Below are 22523 nucleotides of genomic sequence, written 5' to 3'. Positions count from 1 at the left end.
TAAAAACTATTGACACGGTGATAATAAAAGTTTTGAATACTTTATTTTAAAGCTATTATGTCCAAAATTAAAAAAGAAATTATTTTTCATACTAAATCAAAATAATAAGAAAAAAAGGCATAGATATGTTATTATTAATATTAGATTTTACCTTAACGTTTTTAGAAACTACAATTATCCTTGTTTTCAATTTATCACTTATTTGGACATGTTTGAAAAAGAATAGTAATTAAATATGGTAACTCTAAACCGATTTGTCTGTCGTTTACGTCAAACGTAATAAATATTATATACATTTACAAAACATTTCCAATTTACTATAAAATGAAACCAAAATAATGTGATATCATATATAGTTTCCCGCTAAATCTGTGATTGTGTTATAAATTTGATCCTTTAAGTGGTACTTGAATCATAACCTAAAAGGCATTTCCAACTTTATTGCGATCTTCAGCTGCAATAATGGCTCTGCAGTTATCACGGCGGGAGGTGGAGGATCTGCGGTCATCACTGGATCGCGCTATATACAGAACAATAGGAAAGTCTGATAGTTCTCTGCTTTCCACAGTGTCTTCTTGTTTGACTAACGGGTAAGTTCTTGTATAAACACCTGTATTTAATATATAAAATATATACACCTAATTTCCGTCTACTATTGTTTATATTTTATTTTCCTTTTATAACATGATACAATTTATCACAGTTCGACAAAGATTATATATGGCGTCGTATTTTATGGCGTCGTTCTATAATTGTTCAGGAGTCAGGACCTTACAAGAAGTTCTATATACTAAATGAAATAAAAGACTCTTTTGTCAAATAATCCCCATATACAGCCTAGTCTGCCTAATATATCTCATAAAAGTTTGGGACAATTGCAACTCTAGTGGCAGGCAACCAACATGACAAATACAAAATAACAAATAAAAGACCAAACTAAGAACCAAAAAAAAGAAAAAGTTTGGAGAGAAAAGGACACACATAAATTATTCAAGAATTTAGTAAGCAAATACTGTCACAAAAACAACAAGAACAAAAAAAACAAGTTGAAAAATCACAAGTGTACACTTTCATGTGTTTCTGTGTTATGTCTTATTAAAAATCTGAACAAAATGGCAATTTTAATAGCTCAAACATAAGCTTATATACCTCATAACTTACCAAATTTTACTAAAATTAAACATATGGTTTTTGAAGCTATTGACAAATGCACATTCATTTTTATTTTTTTGTCACTGGTTGCCAACACTCATCAATTTGGACTGCACTAATTTAGAACCATTGGGAGCCCAAGCATCTGTAGTATAAAATATGTAGTTTTCAATATGGTACAATTGTACTGTATACAAAACAATGCATAGTCTCTTAATTTATAATAATAAATTTTTATTCATATTTTCCAAGAAGTCTCTCAACTTTAAAACTCTACAAAATCTGTTACAGTTATGAACGGCGAAAGATAATTGACAAGATCTCCTCACACATAGACTCAAAAAAAGCGAGTAAACTTGCAGACAAGGTGATAGCTTTGGCGCAGGAGTTGATATCAAGCTCCAAAACATCAAAGAGGAAGCATGAATCCAGTGATAAGGATAGAGATTCTAAGAGGTATGCTGGCCTTCATTAGTTACTGCACATTAAAAAAAATGTAATTTTATTTACAGATATTAGTTTGTCTTTTCTCAATGGGCTGGTTTCTGCAACCAAAAACATGCACCCATTTCATCATTTTGGCTTCAGTTTATCTAACCTAATTCCTCAAGAAATCCCAGCATACTAGCTGTTGCTGGTGTAACCATGGTGGCACTCCAGTAATTCAACCAATGATCAGTAGCCCCCTGAGATACTATAAAATATTCAATTCATTTTTCTTTAATGAACATCAGTAGCGCAGTACCCACATAACTATGTTATTGGTCCACCTAGTTTGAGAGCGTTTCTACGTCGCTTGGTCACCTTTACGTTTCAAAGACCTTAGATTGCACTTGACACTTTACACAAGTAATTCTTTGAGCTATGTCAGTGACCTGGATTCTCCTGTAGAGTCCAGGTCCTCATTTTTGATTCGATCCTGTAGCATAGCCTTCTCAATAATACAAATTTATATACAAACACTAAATATTCAATTAATAAACATTAACTACTGCAACAAAAGAAACATAACCATGTTATTCATTGCAGATCTCGACATGATGATAAAGAAGTCAAAGAAGAGAAGCGCGAGTCTAGAAGTGAGAGGGATAGGGAGGACAGAGATAGGAAAGTTGGCAATGGTCTTGATTTGCCATCTGTCCTGCCCGATGGAGAGACAGTGGGCTCCAAGATGGCTGGACTCAGCGCTGATAAGATTAAGGTAATACATTGGTTTTAAACTTTCATGTTGGCAAGGAGGTAAGATCCTACTTAGCCCATTTTGTGTGCAGATTTTAATAAAATCTGTCATGGGTGGTGTGCATGTCATTGAGGGGAGGCCTATGTATCCTTTGAGTTCTTGTCATGACTAAGGACAGTGTGGTGTGAATGGGTTGTAGAAACCCTGAGATGGGATGGGTAAGGATGTCTTTAGAATGTCTCTTACTGGTTTCGGTGGACTTCCGGGGGTATAGTGAGATGCATCATCATTCATCTATGAGGGAATTTGGATGTGTTAGTTCAAGTTTAAAATTGACCTTCTGTCTCTGGTCACTTCATTTTGGAACAACAAAGGAATCCTTACTTTAATTCTTCCTTTATTAAAATAGTTTGTGTATTTACTATATTTTAAACAATTATAATTGTGCACAAACTGTCTAAAAAGCAGTTATTTTAATATTACAAAACAGATACCCATATTTTATTTATTTGTGTATATTTATTTGTATTAGTGTGAAATAATTATATTATTGTAACAGATACCTTCATTCTGTCTGATGTAACAAGATCAAATAGAGATAAACACTAAAATCGTTTTCAGCTGATGATGGCGAACGCTCAAAAGGAGATAGAAGAGCGAAAGCGAGCCCTGATCGCAATGAAGGGTGAGCAGAAGCCAAACGTGAATGTGGCTGCGGCAGCCGCACAGCAGCTCAAAGTCCAGATGCAGCAGAACAACGCGATACCACCTCCGAGTGTAATCAAGCCTGTGCTGTATTCCAAACCATGTGAGTTTTACTAATATTGCACACACACATTCTGACACACATGTATACTCCCATACTTGCACTCGGGTACACTCAGATATGCCCACACATTCAAGTCCCATGGTCACTACTCCAAAAGCTGGAGTGGCCATCAGTTCTTCACATTGTTGTCTGCCCACTATCTCTTCAACTTGCCAATTTCCTGGGCTATCTCAGATACTTTCGTTTGTCTATGGAATTTCTCCATATCTGATTCAAGTTTTTAGAGAACTTCTAATATACCTTGCCTCTCCGGTCGCCATATTTCAACCAGGTAATTTTTTTTTTAATCCGGAATTATTACAGAGTTAACAGGTGGCGCAAAAGTAATGTCATAATGATAATGTGCCTTGATTTATACAAATTGCGTCAAATGTTACTGTTATTTGATATTTAGGATGTAGATATAGAGAGAATTAGTTGTAAATAAGCAATGGAGCTGCACACACCTCAAGAATGTGGTTTTACCACAACAACACAACAATTTAATTTGGGCCTAACGCCTCATGCAAACTAGGTCCTACTAGGGTTTTTTAGAACCTTGCTATTAGTGCAACAAGCCTTGAAAGCTAACATTGAAGAAAATATAGCCATTTTGGAGCCATATGTTTTGTGAGGAACATGCTATAAAGCTAGCACCATTTAGCATCAAATCAGGAAGTGGCCACTTCTGTGATAGAATTTTTTCCAATTAATATCATCAATCTCTCACTTTTAAATAAACATTTTTCCACAAAACATCCCTTTTTTTACTATATAACAAAATGGCTGTGTGGTCAAATTATGACATTAATTTTGCACCACCTTTAAGCTTATTTAGTTTAGTAGCTTTTATTATATTTTTTTCTGTCTAAATATTATATGATAAGTAAACAGTCAATGCGCTAAGAGTAGATTCTCCATTGGGTATATCTCTGAATTTAATTGGTGCTTTTGATATCCAATTTTTTTATTCTTGTGCCGGCCCATTGTCGGATATTGTGGGTTGAACTGCAATGTAATTAACATAACTTTCGAGTCTCGCTATATTTCTTGCTACTGGCTTTACTTTCCTGTTGCGTTGTTTTGATCAAGAGCTCGTGCAATTCCGACATTTTTAGAAATCATGGAGCATTGAACAACTTGCTTGAAAATTAAATTCTGACAATTTTATTATAATTAACAGAAATTTAATATTTTGATATTAATTACATGTGACTCTCTGGTTGCAGTTGTCTCACATTTAAGCCAGGAAGAGTTGGAGAAGCAGAGGAAGATTGCAGAACTTCAGGCAAGAATACAGAGGAAGTTGGCAGGTAAGTAAACCATATAAATATTAGGTCTAGATTTAACTTGACTATTGTGTTAAGGCTATTTCTGAAAGTGAACACAGGTGCATTGAGCTTATTGAAGGCTTTTAAGATCAGGATGTGTTTGGAATCATCATAGTTTTAACTTAAAAAATGCTATTGTAAGGGAGATGAATCTGATTGTAGTTTACTAAATTGGGTCTTTCTGACATTTTTGTCTTAACATATAAAAGATTAGTCAATATAAATGATCTTGAGATGTAAATTTTCAACATTCTATGGATTCATTGTACAGGTCCCGGGTACGTCGCGTTGTAGTTAGTGAAGATAATTGCGATTCTCGGGGCTGACGGCTCGCGTTTAAAAATGCCTCCGTGCAATGCATTTGGACGCTGCTTTTGAAGCTCGTTCCAGATATAAGTTAATGTTGGCTCTTGGTAGGCCTAAATTCTTCTGCAGGTTAAAGAGATGTCACTGCAATACCTCTTGCTCCTATGTATTTTATATACACACATTCACAATGAATTTATGACCAGTGATTAGGTTATTATATGTTCACCTTATTTAGGTGATTGTTAGGTAGTTCTGTTTTGCATGGAACAATAGGTTCTATTTTCAAATTGTTTTTCATCATCATCATTTCAGGCATATGACGTCCATTGAACACGAGCTTGCCTTATAGATTTTTAATATAACCAGTTGAAAGTGATCTCCATCCAGCGTCTCTCTATACAACCTTTAGGTCATCTGGTCCACCTTTGAGGGCTGACTTCCTAGGCTACACTTGCTGGTCTGTGCCATCAAATCCAGAACCTTATGGCGTATTTTTTGGAAATATGAATGAGTTCGGTCTAAAATTCTTCCTATTCTGATAAATTAATAAATTGTTAAAATTTTAATATCATTGTTTTTATTTATCGTAGGCGGAGCTCTAGCAGCGGCAGGGGCTTCAGGACCTGCCCCTCTCATATTAGATAGAGAGGGACGGACAGTGGACACAACTGGAAAGAGAGTTCAACTTACACATGTCGCTCCAACTCTGAAGGTATTATCTGTAATTAGTTTAAAATAGATTGTTCGTATCTTGCTTTGTGATTATATAATCAAGTTATTTAATATTATTTTTCTGTTTCATTTATTTATTAAGGTTTAGATATAAGCTGATAGCCAGATCTGTGTATGCTTATAATGGATAAACATGTTGAATTTTGTACTATGTTATGCTAACGAATGTAAATATATATTGTTTTGACATTGGAAAGTCAATTTAGAATAAATAAATCAAGTAAGTTTGTAGATTTTTTATCAACAAGGTGTGTATACACTACAATCTATGTGCTGAGCGAAGACTGCCAAGGGAACTCAAGTTTAATTAATATAACCAAAGTCTAGGCTTTTTTGAGATTTCTTTTTTGAGGTCACACTATTTCTCGAAAGTTGTAAGTCTATAAAATATTTTTACCATCTCCCCACTCATTGCTTATGGTAAAAATGAAAGTAAATTATGATTTTATATTTAAAAAATAATTTATTTGAAATTAAAACGTTATATTAAAGGAAAGAAAAAATCCAATAAGGTAAATAATAAAAATTTTGTTATAAAAAAGAAGTTTAATTCTAAATGACATGGTCAGATCACTCAATAATAAGTGTCGCAATGTCGTCAGGCCAACATCCGTGCGCTCCGTCGCGAGGAGTTCCGCGCGCAAATGTCCAGCGGGGCAGCGTCTAGCGCGCTGGCGGCGAGCGCTCCGTGGCTAGACGACCGTGTGCCAAGTAAACCGCCGACGCGCACCAAGCGAGCGCTGCGCTTCCACGAGCCCGGCAAGTTCCGGCAGCTCGCAGAGAGACTGCGGATGAAGGTGAGTGTATAAATTTCTCCATTCATGAAGACACGCAAAATATTCTCCAACTACCCTACAAAAATAGACTGTTTTAGAAAACGCTTGCCAGACTTTTTTTTTATAAATTTTGCCATTGCCTCCGCCGATTTCGCGGTATTTATTTATTGGTAGAGAAAATCACTATTTTCTTGGGCCATGATTGATAATATTTTGGTCAACATTGGTCTATGAGACTCTGCAAGGGCCTGACCTACGAGCAGATCTACGAGGTGGTGATAGATAGGCCACAATCTTCGAAGGGAATCTCTGAGACAAGCGAAAACGTGGTTTTTCTAGGTTGTCCCGGCGACGGTCAATATATTCTACCTGTTGTAGATGCCCTCTACCACCACCTTGAAGATATAGGAACCTTTAATAAACAATGAAAAAATATATCTTGGATTTTCATATAAAATGCTACTGAACTTTTTCTCCAATATAAGACCACACATTTAATTTGAACAAAATCCAAGAAAATAGATTCATAATTAATTTACATTTGGTGTAGGAGCGAGAGGTAAAACAGTAAAGGCTCTATAACTTGCTGAAGGATTTAGTCTGGCCAAGTGCGAACATCAGCTTGATTTTGGAACCGGCTTCTGAAATAACTTTAGAAGGTTTATTTAACAATTTGATTAAGCGAAGAAGTCTCTTCAGTGAAGGACAAGAATGCAATGTTACGGGGCCAACTAAACCTGTTACACAGGTCGTCAGCCCCAAGCACCGTACCCGGCATCTATCCTTCATCATCTAGGCTTCATTGTTTTCCAAGAAATTTAACCCAGGCGTATTTAAAGTCAAAGTGAATAGCTATCTAAGTCTGCGTGGGTAGGCCCTCCATTAGATAGATCGACGCCAACGTTAAGGTCGTTGGAAGTTACTGGAAGTGGCTGGAAGTCACTGGAAGTGGTTGGAAATCATTGGATGACGCAAGACCGGTCATCGTGGCGATGTTTGGGGGAGGCATATGCCTTGGAGTCTGCATTATTCATCTTTGATCACATCATCACTTTCTATCAGGCGAGTTGGTGTTCAAACGAAGACAAGTGAGCATTAACCCTCTTCTTGATAATGTAACTGTAGAGATACATAAAAATTTAAAAAGAATAGTGGCATCAATTTTAAACGCAAATTAATCTTTTATATGTGAATGTTTAGGTAATTTCTTAATTTCGAACGCTTGTTCAGTTTTTTCTGTTGGCATCCTTGGGTCTTCAAAGTCAAGTGGTATGAATATTAGAGTAATATTTAAAAAATATCTGCCAAGTTAAGGGTTAAAAAATATATATATCTGGTACTCGTCCTGTGAAATCCAAGAATTCTTAGAAGTTATGATATGACTATTATTAATTTTGATCCTTAGGCACAATTAGAGAAACTCCAGAACGAGATCAGTCAAATTGCTCGTAAGACGGGCATATCGTCAGCTACCAAACTGGCTCTGTTGGCTGCTGATACACCAGACAGCGATCGGGTTCCTGATATTGAATGGTGAGTTGGTGGTTCCGGACATTGAAGATTGGCTATAGGCTTTTAAGTTTAAAAGGGGGAAAGTATTGCTCATTTTTATGGTATACATGATACAAAAATCAATGGTTTCAGAAAAAAAATAACGGTATGATAATACAGTAAGTAAAAGAATTTTAAAAATTCATATTAAAATTAATTTTACTACATGTTAAAATTAATTATTATTTACTATCTCTTTCTTCAGGCTTTATATTGATACAAGTAATTGTCTAGTAGCATTCTGTAAAAAAAAATAATGTAACGAATTTCTGAGTGGTCAATTTATACAGGATAATTAGAAATAGATGTAAAAACCTTAAAGTTTTTCACTAACAAATAGTTATGCATTTACCCCTTCACAGCTTTTACATTTTCTATTACATATCAGAGGTGAGCAACACGCGGTCCGCGTTTATATTAAAGAACTAGAAAATATTGAAAAACAAGAATTGAAAGAATGTATAAATAGGACAGATAAAATAGGTAAAAAGGCGAAAAAATACAATTGATGAAACTTTACTGAGGAGAACGAAGGAAGGTGGTGTGTATGAGACATGTAAGGCAAGAGGGTGTAAGATATTGTGATGAAAAATAGATGATTAATGAAAGAAATTGTTAAGAATGTAAAGAGATAGAATAAAAATAGAGATGTGTAAAAATTATTTAACACAATATAAAGACCATGCCCCCCCCCTCCCCTTCCCCCCAAGATAAAAGGGGAACGAGTAAATTAAAAAAAGGCACGCGGTCCGCTATGTATTTCTAAAATTGAAATAATGTTAACGATTTTCTCCCATGAATTTATTGTTATAAAATTCATTATGATAAAATGGTAGTACATACTGAACCAAAACTATTTTTTGAGACGAGTAAAACTTTGGTTGTTACAATTAAAAAATATTTTTCTTACCAGACAACCGAGTTTTTTATAAATCTTATGTGAGCCTTAAAAAAACGCTTTTGACGACTAATGAAAAGCAAATGTTTATCTCTGTTCTGGAAGTGTTTAAGAAAAATTTATAATAATTTTTAAGCATAAAATTATAAAAAATAACCACCGATTAAAATCTGTATTATATAGTTAAACGTTTTTCTATTCTTTTTTGGATTATTTTTATTTTACATTAAAATTTGTATGTCAAATATACACTTTTGGTAAAATTTTAGATTTTTCATTCTAGTATTTATTATGAATAAAGTTTTATAAAATATTAATCAGTGTTAATTAATTTTGAGCCTGCCAAATAAGTTTCAAATTAGCACATTAAAAACATTGCTAACACCTGATTTGACATGATTTTTTTTGTGTGTTTTTAATGTATTTTTTTTTCATTATTTAATAACCTTATGTATAAGGAAGTACATGTGTAGCAAATATATAAAACTTGAATTAACTCAGTTTTGTCTACTTTTAATGGTTTTTATTGTCAGCTCTTAGTTCTTTGTTGGAAGAAATTAAAACTCGAAACTTTAAACTTAACCTAAATTACTTTTTTGGAGCATATAGTGGAAGGACAGATATCTAAATATTTACAATGTTATATTAAACTAATGTAACTATATATGTTTTATTATCGGACTATCCTACTAAATATATATATATATATATATATATATATGTGTGTGTGTGTGTGTGTGTATAAATTTGTAATACTTTGCATTTATAGACGAGTGACTCGTATACCATAATCTTATATCCATGCAAAATGGTATTCTTCTTTCAGGTGGGACAGTGTCATCTTGATGACGCCAGAAGAAAGGGAGGAGAAGAGAAAGAAAGGCGTGTCCTCATCAGATACAAGGACGGACACGCAGCGCGTGGACGCTTGTAACGTCGGTGATGATGACATCGTGGAGAACCTGAACGAGGACGCCATCACAAACCTGGTAGAGCATCCGCAGCAACTCAGGCCCCCAAGTAAGTGGAATAGATGACTCATTCTCGTGTTTTCTAAATTGACTCATTTTCAAGTTCTCCAACATTCGTTTTCGACTTTTCTAACATGACTTATTTTAACTTTTCAAGCACGACTTTCAGTGAAATGTATATGTATATATATATATATATGTATACATATATATATATATATGTATACATATATATATATGTATACATATATATATATATATAGGTCGAGGAAGTAGTAAAAACCCGAAGTCCGCAGTAGAAGTGTGTATTCATTCGAGCTCCGTCCGTATTTATGCCGACGAAAATGAACAATTTTATTTCTGTGGAATTCCCCTTTTCAATGTAATATTTCCCCTATATGTTTATAACCCTTAAATGTATCTATTTAAATACTGAAATGCGTGAAGAAGATTTCTAACCGGTGTGTTGCCGGTGATAACTTTCGGATCTGAGACGTGGTCGCCTATGGTTGGTCTTATAAGAAAGTCCAAGATCACCCAGAGAGCTATTATTGTAGTTTCGCTACGAGATCGAAATAGAAATGAGGATGATTCGCAGAAAAACCAAGGTCACAGACTAAGAAGGCAAGTCTAAGAATTACTCCTCTGAAGTGGTACTGGGCGGAACACATCGCTTGGTGGTCGTTGAGGCCGAAAGGTTCTAGTGTGGTGATCATGAGCCGGTACACGTGGCGTGGGCACACAGCCCACTAGGTGGCCTGATGACACGATTGGGGTCGCAGGAAGTCATTAGATGCGCATACCCCAAGGTGAATGCCGTGTAAGGGGCCTCTGTCTTTGACAAATTATATATTTCTAACAAATTCCAAGGTCGGACAGTCCATCTATATCTGTATATACATATATACAATACAGGAAATATGTTACAAAATAACAGCTGATAAGAGTATTTAATTAGAATTTGTGACTAAAACATTAATTGGAATAGGATTTGGTCATAGCTTTATTTACTGATTACTTCACCTCATTTTCCGCTTTGAATCATCATCCTAATCATCACACTCAAGATATATTTCTCATCAGAACAGTTAAATTTGTTAGACTCTGGTAACAAAAACTTTAACCCTTAATAGCCTGATTTACGAAAGTGATTTTTTTAATATTACTGTGTTTGCTTGAGGGTCTAGATGAAGGGAAATATAGATTTTTTTATAATTTCGTTGGAAAGAATATTATACAACAGTAAAATTCGTACAGCCAACCTATAAAAAAAACTAATAGTGATGTAAACATTCGGTTTAAAAGATGGTATCAAAATTGAAACTCTGGGCTATTAAGGGTTAAAGGTTTAATTCACCTACTCTACCTTCGGTCTACCACACTTGAATGCAAAAACTTGTAAAGCCATTACTACCTATTTCTAATCACCCTATATAAAGTGATCACTCTGAAACTTTATTGGAATATGATATGCTAACTACTTCTGGAAGAATCAAGTCTGCACGGACAGATAGTAAACAATGATTTATTATTTATTATTAGTTAGACAGATGACCCTCTTAAGGGTGCCAGATAGTACTGGATGCAGACCGCTTCTAACCAATATTTTTGGAAATGTATGGTGGACCCTTATGCCCAGTATTGGGAGTCCTGTGATAATTCATTTATAGCCACTCATGCATACTTTTCTTCTATCTTCTTCATCAGAAAATGGATCAAAAAATCAAACAAAACTGGTACGGTAAATATTCTTTATTTAAAAAGCCACTAAGCCTGTATAGAAAAGTAATTTAGTTCTCATCTAAGGGCACACAGAGGAAACCAATCCTTCTAAAAAATTGTGGACATCCCACTGACCCACAAAGAAAGCAACCTTCAACTATAACTGGCGCTGATGTGGTGGTCTCAATCACCGTTTGCACCGTATTGTAGACAGCAGTATTAGTGGGTGCCACATACAGAGGATTATTGTATGGATATTTATTGCCATAGTTATTTATCGAGTAGTTATTATTGTAAAAGTTATTTTTCCCATCATTCTGATTCACATTTCTATTGGGTAAATTTGAGTAAGCGTTGTTAGGGTTATTTATATAATTATACGAGTTATTTAATGGGTTATTCATCAAATGGTAATTATTGAATAAGTTATTTTTATTACCATCCATTTTATTAAAATTACCTTTATCGTTTGCATAATTTGTATTGTACGGTGGATTACTATTATTAATTCCGTTATTAAATGGTTTATTAGGAAAGTTATTTATCGAATAGTTATTGTAAAAGTTATTTTTACTGTCGACATTTTTGTTAGGATCAATTCTGTGATTGGGTGAATTTATATTAACATTATATGGTAGGGTATTACTGTTAAGTGTGTTATATGGATTATTTATACCGTTATTTATCGAGTAGTTATTATTAAAGTTATTTACGTAGTCGTTATTTGGTATGTTATTAGGGTTTATGTTGGGATTAAAATACAAAGTATTAGTATGGTTATATTGGTTATTATTAGGATAATTATTAGTGAAATTATACCCGTTATTAAATATCCTATACATATTCGTATTTCGAGAATTGTAAGAGATATTATTAGGAGGTAAATTATAATTGCTTGAATATGGTTGTATATATTGGTTCATTCTAAAGTTTGATGCTGTACCATTATTTCTGGTGTAAACTGAATTGTAATTGGTGGAATATCTTGGATCTAAACCATTTCTGATTGATGTGAAATTATTTAGAGGAATACTGCTGGAATAAATTCTTCTGGAATAGTAATCGTTATACGATGCATTCCTTTTCGATCTATCTTTCAGATCTACATCCTTACCGTCGCGTAGATTAAATATAATATCTAGTAACCTGTTCGTCTGTTTAGTTTTCAATGTATTATAGTCATCTGTCAATACTTCTTCATCTTTATCGTTTTCTTTTTTATTTGTAAATTCTTCTTTTTGGTCTAATATTTCTTCTGCTTTTGTATTTGTGTTGGTTAGTAAACTTTCATTTCTTCTATCAGCTAATTCATCTGTTGATAATCTTTCATTATTATCAAGTGTTACATCATTTATTATGTTCTCTAGTAACATTACTATATCAACAACAGTGTTGTTATGAATTTTTAATTGTTCCTTACTTTCGTCATCTTCGTTTTCTTTATTAGCTAATACAATATTTTCACTTTCAACTGTATGATTTACTAATTCTTTTAATAGTTCTTCATTGATTTCATTTAATAGGTTTAAATAGTCATAAATTTCACTGTCAGATATATTCTTCTTGATATCTACAGGTGAAGAATTGGGATGCTCGGACTGTCTTTCAATTTCTTCTGTTAACAGTTCATTGTAATTATTTAGTGATGTTATATCTTTATATAAATTAGATATAGGGTCTTTTTCTGAAGTCGAAACAATTATATCTGAAGTATCAAACATATCTGTGTTAGCCGTATTTTGCGTTTCTTCTTCAATATCTTCTTGTTTGAATATATCTTGATCTGTAGCTTTGTTTAAAGAGTATAGATTATCAGATGTTAAAGTTTGAGGTTCATTTTCTCCATCATCTGCTATGTCTCTTCTAACTCTTATATCTAAAGGGTGTTCTTTAATGTTGTAATTATTTAATAAACCGACAATATTCACTATGGCCGCTAATAATAACACCGGCGTTATCATTTTTCTCGCGCGTCTAATTTCAACGGAAGCTGTACGCGGTATGTTGATGCGGTTAAAATAGAGTTTATCTCGTTTGACGCGAGACTAGTTTGTGCATACTTGTTTGCTTGATTTAATTTTTAATTTTGATCGTTGTGTATTTGTGATGCTAGTGTTATATATGTACATTTAGATATACATGATTGGTTATAGGTGTAAAAGTTTTAAAGGGATGAATATATGACATATGTATGATAAAATCTTTAAAGTTTTTTAACATATCACTCTGAAATATGTTATATTAACACATTCCAAGCTGCGCTTTCAGTTCAGGCCATTTGCAGTTCTTATTGAAAAACAAAGAATTCTTAAACAAATGAATTGTAGTTGGTCGAATATAGATAACTTCTCATCACGTATGCGTACGTAATGCATATTAAAATTTATAACTTTTCCGCTAATTATAGCTATGCAGTATTGAAAAAGTGTAAATCATTCGTCTTAAACTACTTTTTTTAAATTGTAGTCTGGGTCGTATACGCCCCACGCGACCTGAATGGAAAATCTTTAAAAATTGCCGTGACATGGAACGAATTGTAACTTTTGACAGTTTATAGTTCTAGTACCAGATAGTAAACAATAATTGGTTTTAATTAAATTTTTAACTCTGTGTTTAGCACTAATCGGTGTAACATAACTCCTGAAGCCCCGTGGAGGAGTGAACCACGTGTTGAGTGATTTGACGGTGGCGGTTGTGTAATTCGCATTGTTTGCCGCATACGCATTTATCAGCGGGCTGGCGGGCGGTGCACTTTGTTGCACGACTACCACTGCATGTGCGGAAGTGGCTAAATATTGGTCCTTTTCTTACTTAGGATTGACTCCCGCAAAATAACGCCTGATTGCATTAAAAAAAAGCAATATAGTACGTGTTAAAGTTAAAATTAATTGTTAACTGAAGGGACGTGACGTCATGCCGGAAACCATTCGTTTCACAGATAAGCGAATAAACGTACGAATTTATGTAACGCGACCTTCGTCTGACCGTTATTTGGATGAGTTTTATCTGTAAATATTCAATTTGAAACATCATCACCGTCATATAGCCAATAAGACGTCCACTGCTGGGCAAAGGCTTCCGCTCAAAGATTTACCGTAAAACCAGATGGAAGCCAGCGTCTTCCGTTGACTTCCACAAGGTCGTTTATGCACCTTGTGGGCATACGTCCTACGCTGTGTTTGTCGTGATGGAGATATCCATTCCACTCGTTCTTCGTGCTATGTTCAACCCTACTTCCTACTTCTAAACTCACTTAGGTCACGTACATTAATATTGGAAATCTATGTGAATACTGAAGACTCTTGAAAGTTTATTGCGATTTATGCAATCACACAAAAATAGTGTGAATGCACTTTGTACTGATTTTCCAAAAGTTTATTCGATTTAAGTATTTTTTTGGTGTAACTGTCGTCAAGCTAATCAAATATTCTTCATCAGCTGAACCACTGAAGCCGACGTACATGCCAGTGTTCCTCACCAAGAAGGAGAGGAAGAAACTTCGTCGTCAGAGTCGCCGCGAAGCGTGGAAGGAAGAACAGGAGAAGGTCAGGCTTGGACTGGAGGCACCCCCTGAACCTAAACTGAGGTATGGGTCTTTAAATATAACAGAAATAGATGTAAATACGGTTTTAAGTAGAAATAAACTTGTTTTATATTTTGATCTAGACTTCAGCAACCTCTTTGTGGGCAAATGTGAAAGTCATTACTATACACCATGTAATATATCTTAATTATGTTTTAATAAATATAAGGGAGATCGGAAAGTAATGTCGCTTTCTTAAGTTACATTCACACGACTACATTTTTAACAAGTTTTTATTTCTAATAAACAATATATTCACCTTCGTTATCAACAACCTTTTGCCGTCTAGTATACAAATTGTCAATGCCGGAGCGGTAACAAATCAATCAGTTTTTCTGTAAAATATGTCGACAGAAACGACATTACTTCCCGGTGGCCATATTATAAGAAGTTCGTAAAACAAAAAGTTATGTATGTTGTAGTGTGAATGTATTTACATGATAATAAACCTTGGAAATTAATTATTGTCCTAATGTATACAAGATATTGTAAATGTGAACACAAAAAACTAGGGTTTTCTTGTAAAAAGAGTGAACATATATCGCCTACTTATGTAATAAACCAGTATTTTTCGACCTTTTTACTACTTTCGCACCCCTATGTAACATTTAAGTTTTATATTAAACGAAGAGGGTTAAACTCGTCTCGAATACACTTTTGCCCTCTTGTGGGGCGTGGGCTTAATATTAGGAAACACTGTTATAGACATATATATATATAATTGTAGGGTAGTCATTAAAAAAATAAACGTTCACCAGGATATCCAATCTGATGCGAGCACTGGGCACGGAGGCAGTCCAAGATCCAACAGCCATAGAGGCGAAGGTACGGGAGCAGATTGCCAAGCGGCAGAAGACACACCTGGAAGCCAACAAGGCCAGAGCTCTCACAAAAGAACAGAAGAGAGAGAAGGTATGATATTCCATTTTAAATCAGATGTTAAGGCAACATTGATTAATAAAGTGTATTATTGTAAATATTATATAGGGCAGTATTTACATACAGTTTAAAATTTTAACACGTTCCGTTCCACGGCAATTTTTGAATATTTTCCATTCAGGCCGCGTGGGGTGTATACGACCCAAGCTTTAAAAATAAAAATGTCGTTTAAGACGTATGCTTTACACTTCTTCAATACTGCAAAGCTATAATTAGCGGGAAATAGTTATAAATTTTAATATGCATTAAGTGCACGCATACGTGATGTGTAGTTATCTATATTCGACCCTACAATTCATTTGTTTAAGAATCATTTGTTTTTGCAATGAGAACTGCAAATGTCCTGAACGAAAAATGCAGCGAGGGTCGTATACGCCCCACATGGCATGGAATGTGTTAAATATATACATATTGTGATATAATTATATAACTATAGTAAGTAGTAGCCATTAATTTATATAAGGAGTTTTATTTTATTTTATTGATTATTTTCTTTCTAAATTTGGTTTTACTTTTTTATTTTTTTTGTCTTTTATGATGTTATCTTGTTTTACCTATCTACATAATAATTTATCTATGCACTTCCTAAACGGTTAACTGGTAGAGAATGCCTTCGACACTAAATTCGCCGTTATACGTAAATTTTAAGTACTTAATAAATAAATAAAATAAACCAGTTTTATGCGATGGCTTAGAATCGCCTAAATTAAAACGCATAAAAAATTAGAATAAAAAGTTTTCAGGTGTTGCTGTAAAATAGTTTTATGCTATAGAATTAAAAATATGTTAGTTTAGAATATAGAACGCATATAATAACTCAAAACATTACGAACTAATCTTGTGAAATACCAGTGGCGTAGCTAGGGGGTGGCGAACGGGGCGGCCGCACCAGGCACCACAAGTAGGGGGGGCACCAAAGTTGTAAATAATTTTTTTGATTTTTTTTTTGAATGATGAATAATGGAATGTTAAAAGAAAAATGAAAACCATTATTTAAAGTAAATAACATAAAAAGAATATCGAATTGTACTATTTTTGTGCTAAAAAAGTTGTTAAATAATATGAACATTAAAAAAAAAATAAACGGTTACAAATTATAATATACACAGTGTTTAAGCCTTTCATTCGCAAAAAACAAAGTGTTTTTAAAGGGGCCCTAAATGACAAAATAATGAATTATTACATTATTGCAAGATTATTTAATGATAAATAGATTAAATAATCTTGCAATAATGTCAATAGAACATGAACTAGTCGACACTATTGATTTTGAAAATGTGATTAATGACTTTGCAGGCCAAAAAGCGAGGAATGTTCGTTTTTAAAATTTCCCAATAAATTTTATTAAGATCTAATGTTATTTTATATATGTTTATTATTATTTTGAACCAAAAAATTATATATTAACTACATTCTGTTCTGAATTTTTAAATTATTTAGACTCTTTGGGGGGGGGGGGGGGGGCACCAAGCCCCAATCTGCCCCAGGCCCCAAATACCATAGCTACGCCACTGTGAAATACGCAAACTAGGGATAAATATAAGAAAGATAAGATTTTATTCAATTTCTTCAAGTATATTTCTATGTAAGAAGACAAGCAAGACGAAGATGGGTCTGGACGCTATTGTCAATAGCAAAAAAACTATATCTAGGATCTATACGTGTGTGTTTATATGTTACGTATATATGAACACAAATGAATCTAAAAAAACAAAAAGGCTGATCATAGCCGTCATACAATTTGTTGTATGTTTGATCAGCTATTTAGTTTATATTAATACTTTTAATGCCTTCAAAAGGACTTCACCACTTTCAAAGTCAGCAAAAAGTATAAATCCTAAATTTTCCAGATATTTACTATGGGATTTTTTATTTACTACTGTAATAGCTCTAATTGTGGGATATATATATATATATATATATATATATATATATATATATATATATATATATATATATATATATATATATATAACAGGTTGTCAAATATCTCCCTTCCGCTTTTTTGCTCTTTATTCAATGCTTTATAAAAAGTGTTACAGTGATCGGATTTAGTTCAAATATGCGCCGTTTTGTTCGATAATCTGTTTCCATCTAGACGGCAACTTCATAATACCTCCCTCGTAGAAGCCCCCCTCCTTATTTGCGAAGAACTCGGACAGCCACTTTTCACAAACCTCTTTTGAGTTCAACTTTATACCACCAAGGGCGTTCGCCATGGACAGGAACAGGTGGTAATCACTTGGCGCTATGTCCGGGCTATATGGTGGATGTGATAAAACCTCCCATCCGAGCTACCGTAGCTTCTGACGAGTCATCAACGAAGTGTGTGGTCTGGCGTTGTCCTGGTGGAACACTACACCCTTTCTGTTGGCCAATTCTGGACGCTTCTGGTCGATCGCCTGCTTCAAGCGGTCCAGTTGTTCGCAGTAGATGGTAGAATTAAGCGTCTGGCCATATGGGAGCAGCTCATCACAACTCAACACACAGCAAAACCTTCCTGGCCGTCAATCCCGGCTTGGCCACTATTTGGGACGATTCACCGGCCTTCGACCACGACCGTTTTCGCTTGATATTGTCGTATGTGATCCATTTTTCGTCGCCAGTCACCATCCGCTTCAAGAATAGGTCGAGTTCGTTCCGTTTCAGCAGCATATCGCAGGCGTTGATTCGGTCCAGAAGGTTTTTTTGCGTCAAATCATGCGGCACCTAAACATCAAGCTTTTTTTTGTATCCAGCCTTCTGCAGATGGTTTAAAATGGTTTGGTGACTAACTCCCATCTCCTGGGCGATGTCACGAGATGCCACATGCCGGTCTAACTCGATGTAGTCCATGATTTGATCGGTATTTGTCATCACAGGTCTTCCGCCGGCTGGCTTATCCATGGTGTCGTTTTCGCCAGCTCTGAATCGTCGAAACCATTCCTCCGCGGTTCGAAGTGATAGAGTACCATCCCCCAAAACACCATTAATCTCACGGAACGTTTCTATAGCGGATTTGCCTTTAACGAAGGAAAACTTTAAAATAGCGCGAATTTCGGCGTTAGTGAACTCCATGTTTACACGTCTATTACTGTTGAACGCAATATCCAAACTAATCATGCATAGCGTCGTTTTGTAGGTTATGTCAAGACCTTTCAAATGATGTATAGTATTGCCAGATACGAGCTCTGTAGTGCTTTGTACATAGCCGCGAAATTCAAAAGACAAAAAGGCGGAAGGGAGATATTTGACAACCTATTATATATATATTTTACGGGAAATGCTCCTAGGTGACGGATTAAAAAAAAGCTTATGAATAAATCAATTTAATTGAAGTTTAAATCCAATTTTAAAAAATCACTCATAGAAAAACCTAATTTGAGTATATTTCAAATAATGAAAAAAAATAAAAGTATTTGTGTATGTTCACATATGTTCAATGTCCTCAATATTAACGTAAAAAGAATTCATTTAAATATATTTGTTCACAGATTGATAGGAAAATTAGAGAAGACACCACCATGGGGGTCCACGTTGCTGTGTACAGGTTAGTTGAACATACAAGGACATTTGCAATCCTTTGTGGGGTTTATTATGTAACACAGGGGTGAGCAACCTTTTTAATCAACGGACCAATTTAAATTCAATTTTTTTTTGGCGGAGTTTATTTATAATAAACATTATAATTTAAAAAAATATATGGCAATTAAAATATAAATTTTAATGCAAAATATACAAGAATTGAACAGAAAAACGTTTTAAGTTGTAATTTTTACGAGAAATTTTATTGTTCTTTTGATGGTATCTGATCTTGATCGGTGAATAGTTCCTGAACAATTCTTTCGTTTTTTTATATATTTCTATATATTTTCCAGGGTGCAAGACCTGTTTGAGTGCGCATCGGCAAAGTTTAAAGTGGAGGTGAATGCTAAGCAGCTGCACATGACTGGCTGCGTCCTGCTGCACCGCGGCTGCTGTCTCGTGGTCGTGGAGGGTGGACCCAAGCAGCACGACAAGTACAAAAGGTGACCTGGACACAGCTCTATCGCCATGTATACTGCACTGATACAATACCATAATGCAATGCAGTAAAAACAACACCAAAACATAATTATATGATCAGATAGACATCCATTGCAGAGAACAGACATAATACAATGCTATACATATTCTAAAATGCAACACCAAAACCACGCCATTACATAACAACACATGTAAAAGCTTTAAAAGGTTAAATTTAAGGCTGATTTGCTGTCAATATGGTGCACCGTATCCTAAAGTGAATGGCTTCAGGAACAATAAATAACGTAATAATATAGTAAGAATAAGCATTTCAAAATTCTGATTGCAATACAAAAACATTCTATATCATATAAATTGTTTTTTTTTTCATTTCCTCTATTTATTGTCTATGTACAAAAAAGTGTAAATAAATAAATAATAATAATAAATTTAAAGATTATTTGTCAGAATTTATTGGTCTGTCGTATTCCTATAGTTTCACAGTAATTACTATATACAGAATGATAGAAAATAGGTGTAAAAACGTTAAAGCTATTTGCTGACGAATGACTTATACAGTCACACCTTTATAGCTTTTATATGTATAACTAACCCCCCTGTATAATGTTGCACTAGAAGACCGTAACATCTTCTATGCACAAATAAAACAGAGTAACATAATAAAATACTAAACAATGACAATGTACAGGTTAATGCTGCACCGTATCAAATGGGAGGAGGACATGGTGAAAGACACCGAAGGTGTTGAGGTACCGAACAGCTGCCATCTGGTGTGGGAGGGGGTGACCAAGCAACGCGCTTTCGGGGAGATCAAATTCAAGGTACATTACATCATCATCATGATTTATTCATCAGTGACCAGGCCGAGAGGTTCTTGAACGACCACGAGTCGGTAAACGTGGAGTGGGTAGGCTCCCCACTTGTTGGATCGATGACATAGTCAAGGTCTGGATGCGGGCACAAGACCCTAAGCGATCTTTGATGAGGCCTATGTCTTGCAATGATGATGATTTTTATCAGAAATTAGGATCTATCGGCCCAGCGAATTGGCAAGATCTGCTCATTGTCACTGAGCAGGTCTTAAGGTTCTGGAGACCACGGACCAGCAAGTGCAGTGCGGGACGTATGCCCACAAGGTGGACAGTGACCTTGATAACATTGTCCAAAAACACCTTATATTTTAAATTTAGGCAGAGGCTTTTGATCAACAGTGGACATCTTACTATTGAAATGATAATTAACAGGTTTGACCCGAATAAGTCATGGAGTGTAGGATACATATTTGAAAATAAGGAGATGTAGATAGTTATTTATATAAAATGCCAGATAATACAAACAATAGACTACATATTTTTTAAAAGCTTCAGTGTTTAAACTGCGTTTCCACTTTAATGACGCAATATTAGAATATATATGCTGGCTATTGATATTATAGACTCGCTTTTTCCCGCCATTTCCATTCTGTCTGATCCTTGACAGCTCGAATGTACTTTTGTCTATGACACTACATTTTAATGTTGCCAGATACAAAACAGATTTTCCTTCGTAATTTGTTTTGGCTTGTACAATATAGTGTAAAACGGTTATTATAATATTGATTCTTTAATAATATTTATGATTTTTCTATTTATTTATTTTGTTTATAAAAAAATTTGTTGGTGTGTCCAGGTGATGCCAACAGAGAAGCAGGCCCGAGAACACTTCCAGAAGCACGGCGTGGAACATTACTGGGATCTGGCGTACAGTGGGGCTGTACTAGGGAACTCTATTGACCAGCCATAATTTAAGTTCAGTGCAGATCATAGGTCTCCTGGATTCTGCAAATTTGGATAAACTACACTAAGTTTGTCAGTCATACAAATTATATATGATAAGAAATAAATTTTTGTAACGATTTTTGTTTCTTTTTAACCTTTGTAGTAAAACAAACAAATAAAATCTAAATCATCATCATTTTAGCCATAGTACGTCCACAGCTGGGACTAAAGATTCTAAAAGAGAGAAGATAAATTTCTAATTGGACCGCTTAGAAGCGCCAACATCCTTTCAACGATCTTAAACAGGTCACCTGACTACCTTGCTGCCGGTTCAAAGTCTCTACTCCAGAACCTTAAGGCTCTAAAAACCATCATCTGTTCTGCATACTATGTAGTCTGTTCACTACTACTTCAACTTTTCAAACCGCTGGACAATGTCAGCTTATTTTGTCTACGGATCTATTTATTTCTAATTCAATCGTATAGGAATCTTTAGCGAAGTTCACCACAAAGCCTGTTGAGGTACAATGAGGCTCTGAAATGATATCACGTAAGCGCCGAAAGTCAATTCTGGTTAAAACATTAAATTCAAATCATTTAATTGAATTCCATATATATTTAATATCCATCTTCTAATGTTTCAGTTGAAAGAGATTACTGCAACGCTATAATAATTATTTATTAAGTCTAATTGCTAATTAATAATACTTAACTCCCAAATTAATAGTCCTGACAATGAATCATTATTATAGAAATCAATCTAATTTCCACTTGGTCATATATCTGTCGGAAAGCATTAATGTGGGAAC

General features: G+C 34.6%; 1 protein-coding gene across 1 annotated transcript; it reads left to right on the top strand.

The window, feature by feature from the left end:
• The first annotated feature begins 270 nt into the window (after window positions 1-270).
• On the top strand, window positions 271-21846 carry Prp3 (pre-mRNA processing factor 3). Its single transcript, XM_068769784.1, has 15 exons — window positions 271-590; window positions 1444-1608; window positions 2182-2353; window positions 2954-3140; window positions 4370-4453; window positions 5371-5492; window positions 6115-6309; window positions 7694-7821; window positions 9564-9757; window positions 14869-15016; window positions 15772-15925; window positions 19426-19481; window positions 19810-19959; window positions 20646-20778; window positions 21626-21846. The coding sequence occupies exons 1-15, from the start codon at window positions 463-465 to the stop codon at window positions 21737-21739; spliced, it is 2130 nt and encodes a 709-aa protein (XP_068625885.1). The 5' UTR covers window positions 271-462; the 3' UTR covers window positions 21740-21846.
• Window positions 21847-22523: the final 677 nt, after the last annotated feature.

This window comes from Battus philenor, unplaced genomic scaffold, assembly GCF_028537555.1.
Source record: "Battus philenor isolate CCGP_79_NKW_IND1 unplaced genomic scaffold, ilBatPhil1.0.hap1 SCAF_29, whole genome shotgun sequence".
Classification (NCBI taxonomy): Eukaryota; Metazoa; Arthropoda; class Insecta; order Lepidoptera; family Papilionidae; genus Battus; species Battus philenor.
This window is presented reverse-complemented; position numbering and strand designations above follow the sequence as displayed.